The following is a 13,849-nucleotide window of genomic DNA, read 5'->3' as shown; positions in this document are numbered from 1 at the left end:
AAGTAACCGCCCATAATCGCGCTTTCTCCCTCTGCCTCCTGCGTCTAATCCTGATCGGTGGTGTCCTACTCCGCGCTCCTCCCATCTATTTCCTGCCTCAGAGCAAAATGGGAAAGAGGCACCGTGGAGTCAGCAAGCCCGCGCTTGTGCAGAACGAAGGAGGCAGAGAGGGAAAGTGCGGTCACGCAATTATGGGCGGTTACTTGGTAATGAAAATCAAAGCGCCGCCCATAATCTAAAGCCTGCGCACACGTCACCAGCGGTGACACTGGGCACAGTGCTCATCCACGAGAGATAGGCACTGGGCATGCGCGGGGACCTCTGGAGCACTGGACGGCGTCCACAGCTATGGAAATGAGCGATGGGAGACGGCCTAAAGCGGCAGGAGGCAGAATAACGGACATCAGGCAGCCCGCCCCCGTGTACCATTTACAGTATCTGCATACAAAAAAGGTACCACTTTATAAAAGTCTTTATTTTGGTCAGAAAGGGGGGCACAAAAACAACAGGAACATTGCTAGAATGCAGCCCAGGAGCTGCAGAGGGGGAATCTTTTATGTTTAGTGCAAAATTTCTGCTGACAGGTTCCCTTTAAGTGGTTACACACTGCTTATTTATTTATTTGGCCAAATAAGTAGCCTCAGCTCATAGTATTTTATGATCCCTGCAAATGAATCTGTCAGAGGTAGGAGCAAATTTTAGTGCATTGGAAAGACCTATTACTACGGTAGCAAATACAATTCATTATTTTTTTACAAACCAAATGGCATGAAACATCAAACTACTTGCCTATTTAGACTGGATGATAACTGGGGACAAGTGCTGGTGCACTGAAAGACTTGTCTAGATGGGCCATTATTGGGAGTCTATAAGGCTGTGTACACACAGTGTGCACTTAAATTGGTGAAAGAAGAAACGGCCAGGTATAAACAGCAGAGTTAGGCTATGTGTCCACGTTGCTTTTTACCTGCAGCGTTTAATGCCGAAATGGATGTGTTCTGCTTTTCAAGCAAAGTCTATGGGAATTTGGGTTTCTTGTGCCCACTATGCAGTTCAAACTGCAGCCTTTTTGTTGCAGAACTTTGGACAAAAACTCAGCTTTTTGCCATTTGCGTTTTGCACTACAAAGCTGAGTTTTTGTCCAAAGTTCTGCAACAAAAAGGCTGCAGTTTGAACTGCATAGTGGGCACAAGAAACCCAAATTCTCATAGACTTTGCTTGAAAAGCAGAACACATCCATTTCGGCATTAAACGCTGCAGTTGAAAAAGCAGCAAAAAAGCAGGTAAAAAGCAACATGGACACATAGCCTTAAGGTACCGTCACACTAAGCGACGCTCCAGCGATCTCACCAGCAACCTGACCTGGCAGGGATCGCTGTAGTGTCGCTACACGGGTTGCTGGGTGAGCTGTCACACAGGCAGATCTCACCAGCAACCAGTGACCAGCCCCCAGCCAGCAGCAACGCATGGAAGCGAGGCTGCGCTTGGTAACCAAGGTAAATATCGGGTAACCAACCCAATATTTCCCATGGTTACCAGCGCACACAGCTTAGCGCTGGCTCCCTGCACTCCTAGCCAGAGTACACATCGGGTTAATTACCCGATGTGTATTCTAGCTACACGTGCAGGGAGTAGGGAGCCGGCAATGGCAGCGTAAGAGCGGCGGACGCTGGTAACGAAGGTAAATATCGGGTAACCAAGGAAAGGGCTTCTTGGTTACCCGATGTTTACCATGGTTACCAGCATCCGCAGAAGACGGCTCCCTGCACATTCAGTTGTTGCTCTCTCGCTGTCACACACAGTGATGTGTGCTTCACAGCGGGAGAGCAACAACTAAAAAATGGTCCAGGACATTCAGCAACAATCGGCGACCTCACAGCAGGGGCCAGGTTGTTGCTGGATGTCACACACAGCGACATCGCTAGCAACATCGCTGTTGTGTCACAAAAGTCGTGCCTCAGCAGCGATGTTGCTAGCGATGTTGCTTAGTGTGACGGTACCTTTATTTGTGTAGGGATCAAATCACTAGCCTCTGTAAACATGTCTGCTGATAAAGATGCAAGTGAGTAATTGATAAAAATGTCACCAGCACAGTCCTTTAATCAGGGAAAGTGCAAAATGCAGTATGGCCTAGCCTTCTTTAAGCACACGAATAAGGCTAGCTTCACATCGGCGGTATTCTGCCGCAATGCTGGATCAAGCACAAATGCGGTACAGTTCAATACAGTAAATGGAATCACATTATGAACAAAACATGCATGGTCATGTCATATATATTACATTATATACACAGAGGAGGGAACAAAAACCTACATAATATCCCCCCGGGAAAGTGCCAACTTTATGGAACATATTGAAAACGAGAACAAAGGAGATAAGGCACAAAAAAAAAAAAAAAAAAAAAAAATTGTACAAAAATTATAATTTTTATTGTTGTAGAAAAATACACAATGTAAAAAAACAAGAATAATTACAAAAAAAAAAATGGAAGGATCACGAGAGATTTAGAATGACTAAGGATAAAAGTGGACTCACGGTACATGCATGATATGGACCCCTACCACCAACAAAACCTACATATGAGAGATAACATAGATCTAGTCAAGTAGGTACCAATGGTATAGTGGAAACAGAATAAATTGTTCAGCTCACCAATATTACAGTCTTGCAGTGGAGATCCAGCGCACGGATGGTTAGGAATACCAAGCAATAGCAATAAAGATGTATGAATCCAGCGCAGACTTGAATAAAAAAGTTTTTTCTTTCTTTATTGGAATAATAGAATGAATAAAAAAATCCAGGGACATGCAAAAGTAAATTGTAAAACTGGGGCTAGAATTTACTTTTGCATGTCCCTGGATTTTTTATTCATTCTATTATGCATGTCATCAAAGTGCAGTGCGATAAACGCAGAGGCAGGCCGGGCAGGAGATGGGGAGAAAGTGCTCCCTCCCTCTTCTCCACAGCTGTGACCTAATCGCAAGATCGCATCACAATCGCATGACCCTTGGCTGACGCACGTAGCAGAGGGTCATTAGCATATCGCTACTGATGCTATAGGAATGGAAGCTATACGCTAGTGGAAGCGTACCCTAAGGGTTCTTTTCCACTTGCAATTTCTATGTGCGGGTGTGATCAGATAAAACATCGGATTGTACTTGCACCAGTGTTAATGAGGCAGTGTCCTATTTGTTACTTTTCTTCGTCACGAATCGTGCTCTCTGTGCAATTCCAGCATGCTGCGTTTGCAGTGAGTCTCGGCTCACGCACCCACATACAAGCCTATGGGCGCGAGTGCGACTGCAGTGCGATATACGCAGAGACAGTGGAGGAGATGGGGAAAAGTGCTGCCTCCCTCTTCTCTGAGGGCTGCTTCTCACTTGCGAGTTTCTCGCAGTAGAGCAATGCGAGAAAAACTCGCATTGGAATCGGACGCATGTTAGTCAATGAATCAGCTCGCATCTGCGATTTTTTTCTCAGTCCAAATCGGACCGAAAAAAAAAAAAAAAAAAAAAAAAAAAAAAAAAAAAAAATCGCAGCATGCTGCTTTTTTGCGAGTTTCTCGCACCATTTGTCCCAATGATTTCCTATGGAAGGGGATTAAAAGTAGCATCACACACGCGCACCAGCGTTCACATTTGCGAGTGTGGCAGTAACTTCGCTCATTAAATATTCAACAGATGAATGTGACATCACATTCCCAAAGGTAAATTAAATGACACATGTGTAATAGCTTTTATCTAATTAAGATGTTGCATGAAACTAGCATCGCAATCGCGACACACATGCGAGCAAAAAGCATCGCACTTGCGTTGCACTCGGACCTAACGTGAACTAAAATCAGCCGAGTTTTTTTCAGCCCAGTCGGACCGATTTTACTCGCATAGATGTGTTTCCACCCTGAGGCTGTCATACGATACGATCAAATCAGTCACATGTCCTTCAGCTGACTTTCTCTTTAGGTGCAGGGGCTGTGGTGGTGGAAGAGGGCTGCCATAGAGGATTGCACCTCCTGGCAAACTAGCAGTTAGTTCTTCAAAAAGGGAGGGCTGTTCCTCCCTGACTACTTGATCAGTGCAAGACTGGCATAATTTCTTCTCATAGCCTGGCGGAAGCCTCTTGGTGCACACAACGCACTTGCAGCCTGAAGTTTTCTCCTTCTTGGGTGCATGTTTCTTGTCTCCCTAAAAGGAGAGAGAAGAGGCCGTAAATGCCTGCCCCAAGGGAGGAGAGAACTCCTACATATGTAAGTCTGATATGACATACGCATAGCCTGACCTTCCCCCAAGTTGCAGTGCACTTACTGAAGTGATGACAGCACTGGGCTCTGCAGACGCACGGCGAGTAGCGCAATTTCCCTCCATCCTCAGTTCATGAGTGCTCCTAATCCGGATCCCAGAGCAAAAAAAAAAAAAACAAAACAAAAAAAAAAAAAACACACCACACACACACACACACACAGTTGTGTCCTGACTTTTGTGATGTGGCGTCAGAAAAAGTTTTCTTTTTTTATGCACTTTTTATAATGAATTGTTTTTAAATGGAATAATTAAAGTCTGGGATTTTAGAAGATTTTCTCACTGGAATTTTTCAAGTATTTGTTCTACATGGTGGTTGACTCCACCTTCTTTCATGGTCGGGGAGAGCAAGACCCAAGCCAAGGGCGAGCGCCAGACCGCAGTGGAGCTGTGTGACTCGTGCGTTCCACTGTGGAAGGCATGATGCAGGAGGTGACACCGCTGAAGTGCCCGTGACATCACTTCCCTTGCGCCCACATCCGGCATGTGAAAGAAGATGCTTCCAGAGAGCTTGGGGAGGCCTTCAGCAAGTCAGTCTGCCCCGCTTTAACTCCTAAGGGGCGCAGGTGGAGGAGACATGTCCTGAGGAGATGGGAGCAGCGACGGAGGAGGAAGCGGGTAAGCTCCGACCTCGGCTGCCCAGGCAGCACAAAAAAAATATTGTATAGCGGTGTTCTCGTCCCCGGCCAGAGAAGCACCACAGGTAACCTCTTTGTGCCCCATGGGGACAGGAAACAACACTGGAGATGGGAGGCGTTATTTAACCTCTTGTGTTTCCAGTCCCTATTAGGGCGGAGTTAACCTCCTGTGTGCTGTCGTGGAGGGTGACTAGAGAAAATACCAACCCATTGTAAGACCCTCGCAAATGGAGGAAAAAAGTCAATTTACCACAAGTTTCAGAACTGCATAATAAATATTTAAAACAAAAATCAAACTTCAAATTTGGTCATTTTTTACCGAACAGAACAGCAGGGTTAATGTTGATGATTATGGCTTACAGCCAATGAAAACCCAAAAGTCATTATCTCAAAAAAATTACACTAATTACCACAAAAGTCCCAGAGTCATTTTTTTGGATTCTCCGGACTTCAGGTCCCTCTTTGGGGCGAGTTGAGACTCTACCTAGATTTTCCCTGCTAGTTATTCAAGGCCCTTCCTTGCCCTTCCCCATGATCCTTTTCCCCGTCATCATTCACTTTGTCCACCTTCCTCTTTCTTTCTCTCTTTATTTATTTTCCTTCGACTGACCATTATGTGCCTCTATGGTATGAATGGTAAATCTTTGCTGTTTATGTTATAGTTTATGGATTTTAAACTTTTATAATGGTTCAAGCCAGAATGATATAAATGTTCTTAAGGCTATGTGCACACTAGGCGTTTTTACCCGCGGTTTTCCTGCGGAAATTTCTTGAGAAATGTTTGAAATCTTTCTGCAGACATTTCCCAGCAAAACCTATGGGAAAAAAAAAAAAATAGCTGTGCGTACGCTGCGTTTTTGTCTCAAGAAAATTCTTTGTGAAAATTTTCTTGAGAAAATGTGCATGTCACTTCTTTTCCGCAGGTACCTGCGGTATACCCCCAGTATTTCACTCCATTCACTAATGTAATCGCGAAATTCTGGGGGTATACCGCAGGTAGCAAATGATGTGCAGTATACCCCCGGTATAGCCGCGATTTACCTACGGTAATGCTCATCGCTGCCTGCAGTTTTGCAGGAAGTGATGTCATTATGCCAGGAAGAGGAAGCGGAGCAGAGTAAACACACACGTCACACTCCCTGGACGCCGCACAGAAGCGCTTCCGTGTGACCTCCAGGTGCCCGTGCAGTCTGTGTCTCACTCCAGCCCCGCGTCTGCACGCACTGCTGTGTGTCAGTATCAGCAGCTTGTCACGCTGCTGCGCAGGCAGACACTGACACACAGCAGTGCGGGCAGACGCGGGGATGCCGAGCGCTGCTGTCAGGTGAGATGAGATCATTACCTGCTGTGACGATCTCCTGCCTCCTGACATCACTGCTGTCTATGCCCATCTCGCGAGCGGCCCGAGACTGTCACTAGCGGTGACGTCACGGGCTCTCGCGATACTGCTGAGAACGCGGCGGGCATAGAAGGCAGTGACAGCGCTGATGGCAGGACTGCAGGAGATCATCACAGCAGGTAATGATCTCACCTATCCTCCTGACAGCAGCGCTCGTCATCCCCTGCAGTGACCTGGGCTGACCTATTGATGTTAGCTCAGGTCACTGCATTACTCTCCCAGCCAATGGGGAACCTTCTGTTCTTCATTGACTGGGACAGTAACTATGGTGTGGATCGTCGTGGGACCCCTACCTTATTGGATTACACCGGACCCGGATTTGATTGTTCTTGTCAATAAATTGGTGAAAGAGGGAATGTGGGGAGTGTTTTTTCAAATAAAACTTTTTTTGTTGTCTATTTTTTTATTTCTTACTGACTGGGTTGGTGATGTCGGGTATCTGATAGATGCATAACATCACTAACCCCAGGGCTTGATGCCAAGTGACATTACACATCTGGCATCAACCCATATATTACCCAATTTGCTACCGCACCAGGGCAACGGGATGAGTTGGGGCGAAGCGCCAGGATTGGCACGTCTAATGGATGCGCCACTTCTGGGGCGGTTGCAGCCTGCTATTTTTAGGCTGGAGAGTGTCCAATAACAGTGGACCTCCCTAGTCTGAGAATATCAGACCCCAGCTGTCCGCTTTACCTTGGCTGGTGATCCAATTTGGGGGGGGGGGGGGGCACGTTTTTTGTTTTAAATTATTTAATGTAAAATAACAGCGTGGGGTGCCCTCTGTTTTGGATTACCAGCCAAGGTGAAGCTGCCAGCTGTGGTATGCAGGCTGCAGCCGTCTGCTTTACCCTAGCTGGCTACAAAAGAGGGGGGGAACCTCACGTCTTTTTTTTTTTAATTAATTTCTTTTTTGGCTAAATACAAGGCTAGGCACCCTTTAGTGCCACATGAAAGTCACTAAAGGGTGCCAGCTTAGAATATGCAGGGGGGTGGGACATTATATAGGTCTTTCTCATCTATTCATCTATCCATCTTTCCCTCTATCCATTATCTGTCTATCGATTATCTATATTATTTATTGCAGTTCAGCATAAAAAAACGCAGGGACCAACCTGCGGAAAAACCATGGCAAAAATGCATGCGTTTTTTTCCGCGGTTTTGGTGCAGTGTTTTACCACAGGTGCGGTAATCTTGAACTCCCAGAAGTTTCTCAAGAAATTTTCTTGAGAAAAATCACTTTTCTAGTGTGCACATAGCCTAAATGTTCTTTATTGTAACAAACTGTATATGGCTACAACCATGCAAAGCCTTTCATGTTTAATTGCATTCTTGCTTTTTTGGTTTTGTCTCTATTTGGGGGTTTGCCTTGGTCTGCAGCCCTGCTTATTGTATCCAACCTAAATTTTTCAATAAAAAGAGTTTAAACATAATTACCACAAAACACCTGCAAAAGGTTTCCTAAGCGTTTAAAATAGTCCTAAGGCCCTGTACCCACAGGAGAAAATACCTGTAGATTTTGCCGTGGAAAACCTGCGGATTTTCCAGACAAATCCGCAGGTTTACGCAAGTACAGACACTCCCCATGTTATCCTATGAGATTTGGGGAGTGCTGTATCAATGCTGTGGTTTTTGCTGTTGCGGAAAATGCTGCAGATTTCCCGCAGCCGCACATGACTGCATGTCCATTATTCATGCGGATTGTTCGGCACGGATCTATTCTCTATACTTACCTGCCTTGAATGAAGACACTGGAGACTCTTCCTTCAGTTTAGAAGAGCAAGACTGAGCCAGGAGCAAGCTGCAAGAGGTGGGTGGGGCTTGCACAAGCTGCGGTCATGTGACCGCCCAAGCTCCGGTCATCCGACAGCCGGAGCTCGTCCAGGAGCCGGCCGGAAACCAAGTTGCTGTGAGATACACAGGGCTGTGGAGTCAGTGAGCCAAACCTTCGACTCAGACTCCACGACTCCGACATATATTGCTTATAGTTAGGTGAAAAATTTATTGTAGTACATGAGCATGTGTATGTGAACATCAGACATTTAATCATTTTTATGATACAATAATCAAGATATTTGGATAGAACATAAAATATATTTATTGGAACACACACACAATTTACATATTGTATTACATATTTACAATTAGTTTTGTGTTCTAAAGTTGTATTCCAATAAATATATTTTATGTTCTATCCAAATATCTTGATTATTGTATCATAATTATTAAATGTCTGATGTTCACATTGCTTATATTTAAGTGAAAAATTTAATTGTAGTACAATGTACTAAATATTATTTAGTATGTTTTTGTTGAAAACTGTTTCTTGCCACTTACATAGTGTTATATAAGTGGCAAGAAACAGTTTTCAACAAAAACATACCAAATAAAGGCCCTGTCACACACACAGATAAATCTTTGGCAGATCTGTGGTTGCAGTGAAATCATGGACATTTTGTTCCATGTGTACACAGCCAGAAACCTGGCACCGATTGTCCACAATTTTTCTACAGCCTCAGATCTGCCTGTGTGTGTGACAGAGCCTGAACATTTGTGCAGTCCATGAATTTGTTCTACGAAATAGAATTGCCTTCATCAGATCCTCCTTCGCAGATGACCTCAAATCTGACCTAATAATTTTAAGGCTAGAGAACAACCTCTCTACAGTAACTTGGGCTGGAGGCAAAGCCGTAACCACATGGGCAACATCTCTAACAATTTCCGGGTATAAAGGAATTGCCTCATGCACAGTCAGTTTTGATGAACGGTTGAATGTTTCTATTTTTTTGAGAGCAAGTGAAAATTTTTACTGAAATCTGGTCAATCTGCTGCTATAGGAAACGGAGTGAAATCTTGCGGCAATGCTTTGCCTGCTCCATGTCATCCAAATACTTGACAAAGTTAAACTCCTCATCTGATGAGGATGAAGATATGGCAGCAGTAGCATGGTCAGGCCCCAAATCCTCTTGCACCTGGCAGTCCTGTAGCTGCTCATCCTAAGGCCCAGTACCCACGCTGTGTAGTTTTGATGCGTATTTTCAAAAATCTGCAGCAATATCTGCATGTCCATTGTGAAGCCAGCAAAGTCTATGACAAGTCAGAAGTGCTGTGCCCACGTTCCTTATTTTTCTCTTGCGTATTTGGTGCAGAAAAAAAGAAATCTGCACCAAATACGCAAGGAAAAAAATACTCAACGTGGGCACAGCACTTCTGACTTCTCAGACTTTGCTGGCTTCACAAAGGACATGCAGATATTGCTGCAGATTTCTTAAAATCTGCGGCAAAATACGCAGCGTGAGCACTGGGCCTAAGGCCCCCTTCACATGCACCTGTCTCCAGTAAGTGCTCGCATGTACCGGAGACACGGGCACACGTAAACCCATTAAAATCAATGGGTTTATGTGCACGCACGTGTGCAGCCATTGGCCCGTGCCTCCGTGTGGAGCATACGTGTGTCCGTGTGCTCCACACGGATGCATGTCAGTGTTGCTCCCGCAGCACGGGTGTCACACGGCCCGCACCCGTACCACACGGATTTAGTGTGGATGCGGCCCCGTGTGACACGCGCCGGAGAAAACACACGTGTCAGAGGAAAAAAAAAAACAAAAAAAAAAAAAAAACACACCTTTACTCACCTTCTCAAGCCCTGCAGTCTCTGCCGCTGCTGTCACTTGCTGCCGACCACCGCTCATTATGCTCCTTTAATATTCACTTCACTGCGGCGGAAGCAGCAGCAGCGGAGAGTCGGCAGGGCTGGAGACCGAAGATCAGCACCACGGACAGCGACGCCAGGCACAGGGGAGTAGAAATTATCCGTTCTCCGTGTGTTATCATGGATAACACACGGAGAACACACGTAGTGCCATAAACACGGCACATGGAGGGGAAACGCATCTTTGACACGTCCGTGAAAATCATGCATGTGTTTCACGGACACGTGAAGGGGACCTAACTGCTACCTCACTCAAAGCTTCTTTTCCTTTAGTAAGCTGTTGATCATCAAGCAGTATACGATGACTTGAATCCACATAAACAGCTGCCAGAAGAATTTTAATTTTCCGATAGCTGTGTCTCTCCGTTTCATTGAAGCAGAAATGCCATCTGTGATTAAACCTCCTCTTTGGGACAGGCAAAATAGCAAGTTCTTCCACTCCCTTATGAAAATGCCAGGAGTTAAATACTCAGCTTGTAATTTTTTAGTCACGGTAAATGGGTGATTAAGCAATTCCTTCAATTCATCCACTTTGTGTCCATTGACCTTCACTTATTGTTACCTGAGGGTTCACCATATCTATAAGAAACTATTTTAGTTCAAGCACTCGCTCAGTCATTAAATAAGTACTGCCTCACCGAGTGGCTTGATCAACAATTGCCCCTTTCCCAGCACGTCTCCAAGATGGAATCAATTTTAGGGGTTCTGGCGGCAACCACCAACTTCCTCACTTTTCCAATTAGATTTCCAGCATGTCTGCCCAGTTTCACACATCCGGCTTTTCGCCGGTTTGGTGGATGCAGTGCACGCCAGTACAGTACGATACAGTAGAGTGGCAGCGCCGCAACCTCCGGGTCACATGACAGCATGTGTTTGTCGCGCTGCCACTGTACTGTATACACTGTACTGGAGTGTGCTGCATCTGCCAAACCGGCGAAAAGCCGGATGTGTGAAACTGGAGTCCCTCTTGCGGACTCTTATTGCCAGCTGCAGCGTGTGCACAACACAGCGCATGCGATTATATGAAAGTGTTTTGAAGCAGCTTCAACAAGATCTAATCCTAAAGTATCATTTTGCTGCTCTTCTGTTGTAATATCTGCTTGTTCCTCAGTTACATGAGCAGCACTGTGGCCTTCCATCTCAAACATACTAAATCCTAAATTTTCTTCTAGCTGTTTATTACTCTCATTCAGTTCATTACTCTCATTCATCAGTTTAATTGTACTTATAAAGTTTGAAGCATTGTCCGTTACAATAGCAAGAACCTGATCTTTTTTGAGTTTGTAATCTTGCAGAACTTTTTCAACTAAGGCCTGGAGAAACTGGTGTGATGAGAAGCTGGTGTGATGAGCTTTAGTATCTTTTACTGCCAGTGTCTTGGTAACAATTTCTTTGTTACAAACATCAAACATTGATGGCAAAATAATTCAGTGAAATGCAATGACTCTGGGCATCCCAGCAAAGGCAATGGGTTTCAAGATAGGACATTCAGACATCGTTTTGTGAGGATCCTCACAAAGAATGAACATGTCAGTTTGTGTGGCCTTTTTCTAATCTGCTTTTGCTATTGAAAGCATTATTTATGAGATCAAATGCCTTTCAGGTGCAGTTTTTTTTTTAAAAAGCTGATCTGCTTTTGCAGCTGACAAACGTATCCTCAAAAAACGCAGCAAAATCTGTGTGAATGTAGCCTTAGATCAGGAACAGAACAGCCATTTATAAGACATTTCATAACTTTCCCAAATTCCTATGAAAAAATATTCAGCACATTCTGCATTGCACTGTCCCCAATTTATTATATATTTTAGGAGTCTGAGCATTTTATACAGACTCAGACTTCACCAAAATGAGCTCCGACTTAGACTCCACGACTGACTCCACAGCCCTGGCGATACAGGCAAGAATGAACTCCCCAATCACTCCAGCACTTGAGTGCTCAAGCCATGGTACTGTATTCTCAATGCAGAATGCCCGCAGCATATCCACAGGACCTCCGCACCAAAAACGCAGCACAACTCAAGACAGTTTTGCTGCGGATTTCTGGGAGCTCCTGCGGATATATTCGCAGGACACTTTCCCCGTGGGCACATGGCCTTAGTCTGGTTCAGTAGGCTACACAATCATGAGGAAGACTGCTGACTTGACAGATGTCCTGAAGGCAGTCATTGACACTCCACAAGGAGGGTAATCCACAAAAGGTCATTGCTAAAGAAGCTGTCTGTTCACAGAGTGCTGTATCCAAGTATATTAACGTTAAGTTGAGTGGAATGAAAAAGTGTGGTAAAAAAAAAAAAAAAAAAAAAAAGGTGCACAAGCAACCAGGATAACCGCAGCCTTAATAGGATTGTTCAGAAAAGGAAATTCAAATATTTGGGGGAGATTCACAAGGAGTGGACTGCTGCTGGAGAGTCAGTGCTTCAAGAGCTTCAGATGAAAGTAAATTTTACATTTCAATTGGAAATCAGGGTCCCAGAGTGTGGAGAAAGAGTGGAGAGGCCACAATCCAAGCTGCTTGAGGTCTAGTGTGAAGTTTCCACAATCAGTGATGGTTTGGGGAGCCATGTCATCTGCTGGTGTAGGTCCACTGTGTTTTATCAAGACCAAAGTCAGCGCAGCCGTCTACCAGGACATTTTAGAGCACTTCATGCTTCCCTCTGCCGACAAGCTTTTTGGAGATGGAAATTTCATTTTCCAGCAAGACTTGGCTCCTGTCCACACTGCCAAAAGTACAAATACCTGGTTTAATAACCACAGTATCACTGTGCTTTATTGGCCAGCACATTCACCTAACCTAAACCCCATAGAGAATCTATGGGATATTGTCAAGAGGAAGATGAGAGACCCAACAATGCAGATGAGCTGAAAGCTGCATTCAAAGCAACCAGGGCTTCTATAACACCTCAGCAGTGCCACAGGCTGATCACCTCCATGTCATGCCACATTGATGCAGTAATTCATGCAAAAGGAGCCCAGACCAAGTATTGAGGCATTTACTGTACATGCTTTTCAGTAGGTGCCAACATTTCAGAGTTTCAAATCATTTTTTCAGTTGGTCTTATATAATATTCTAACTGAGATAATGACTTTGGGGTTTTCATTGGCTGAAATAAACATTAACAGAAATAAACACTAGAAATAGACCCCTCTGTATGTAATGACTACATAAAATATATGGGAATAGATCACTGTGTAATGACTATATAATATATGCATTTTCCTTTTTGTATTGAATTACTGAAATAAATTAACTTTTTGATGATCTGCTAATTTATTGAGATGCACTTGTATGTGGCCACGTAGATGACAAGAGGCAGACTAAAATAGCACCTTGCCATCTCCGATCCGCTGTCTTATTCCCAAGAAATCCATTTTTTCCTTGTAAGTAAATGGGATAGCTGTTCCAGGCAATGGGCCAGCCGTTCCAGGCAATGGGCCAGCCACCAATGTGCAGGAGATTCTACCTTTAGGACTTTTGATCAAAAAGTTCTTAACATTTTTTTTTTTTTTAGTCATGGCGATAGCGGTGGTTCTGCCACTGTATCCTAGCCGGGTCTACAGCTGGGACCCAGCTCTCATAGCCAATAGTGGTGCCCATGCAGCTCCCAGCAGTTCAACTCCCTGAATGCTGCTTACCTCTCCCTTGCGATCGGGTCCCTGTAATGCAGAAGACAGGAAAAATTTTGGCGGTGAGAGCCATGAACGCAAATTTTAAAATGTAATTCCATGAGAGCCATACAATAGGTTTAAACCTACATTACAGTTCAAAAGTTTAGAGTCACTTAGATATTTTCTTATTTTTGAA

At 44.5% G+C, this 13,849-nt stretch overlaps 1 protein-coding gene across 4 annotated transcripts in view; it reads right to left on the bottom strand.

The window, feature by feature from the left end:
* R3HDM4 (R3H domain containing 4) overlaps positions 1-13,849 on the bottom strand; it is a 148,037-nt gene that overhangs the window by 116,298 nt on the left and 17,890 nt on the right. For 3 of the 4 annotated variants that reach the window (XM_075337878.1, XM_075337879.1, XM_075337875.1), the window contains exon 2: positions 13,681-13,701. The exons of the other annotated variant lie outside the window; for it this stretch is intronic. In XM_075337878.1, coding sequence (XP_075193993.1) covers positions 13,681-13,701 — 21 coding nt within the window. The remainder of the gene's footprint in view (positions 1-13,680; positions 13,702-13,849) is intronic. 4 annotated transcript variants of the gene reach the window in all.

The sequence above is a fragment of the Anomaloglossus baeobatrachus genome, chromosome 1 (assembly GCF_048569485.1).
Source record: "Anomaloglossus baeobatrachus isolate aAnoBae1 chromosome 1, aAnoBae1.hap1, whole genome shotgun sequence".
Classification (NCBI taxonomy): domain Eukaryota; kingdom Metazoa; phylum Chordata; class Amphibia; order Anura; family Aromobatidae; genus Anomaloglossus; species Anomaloglossus baeobatrachus.
Note: the sequence above shows the minus strand (reverse complement) of the source record. Positions and strands in the feature narration are given on the sequence as shown.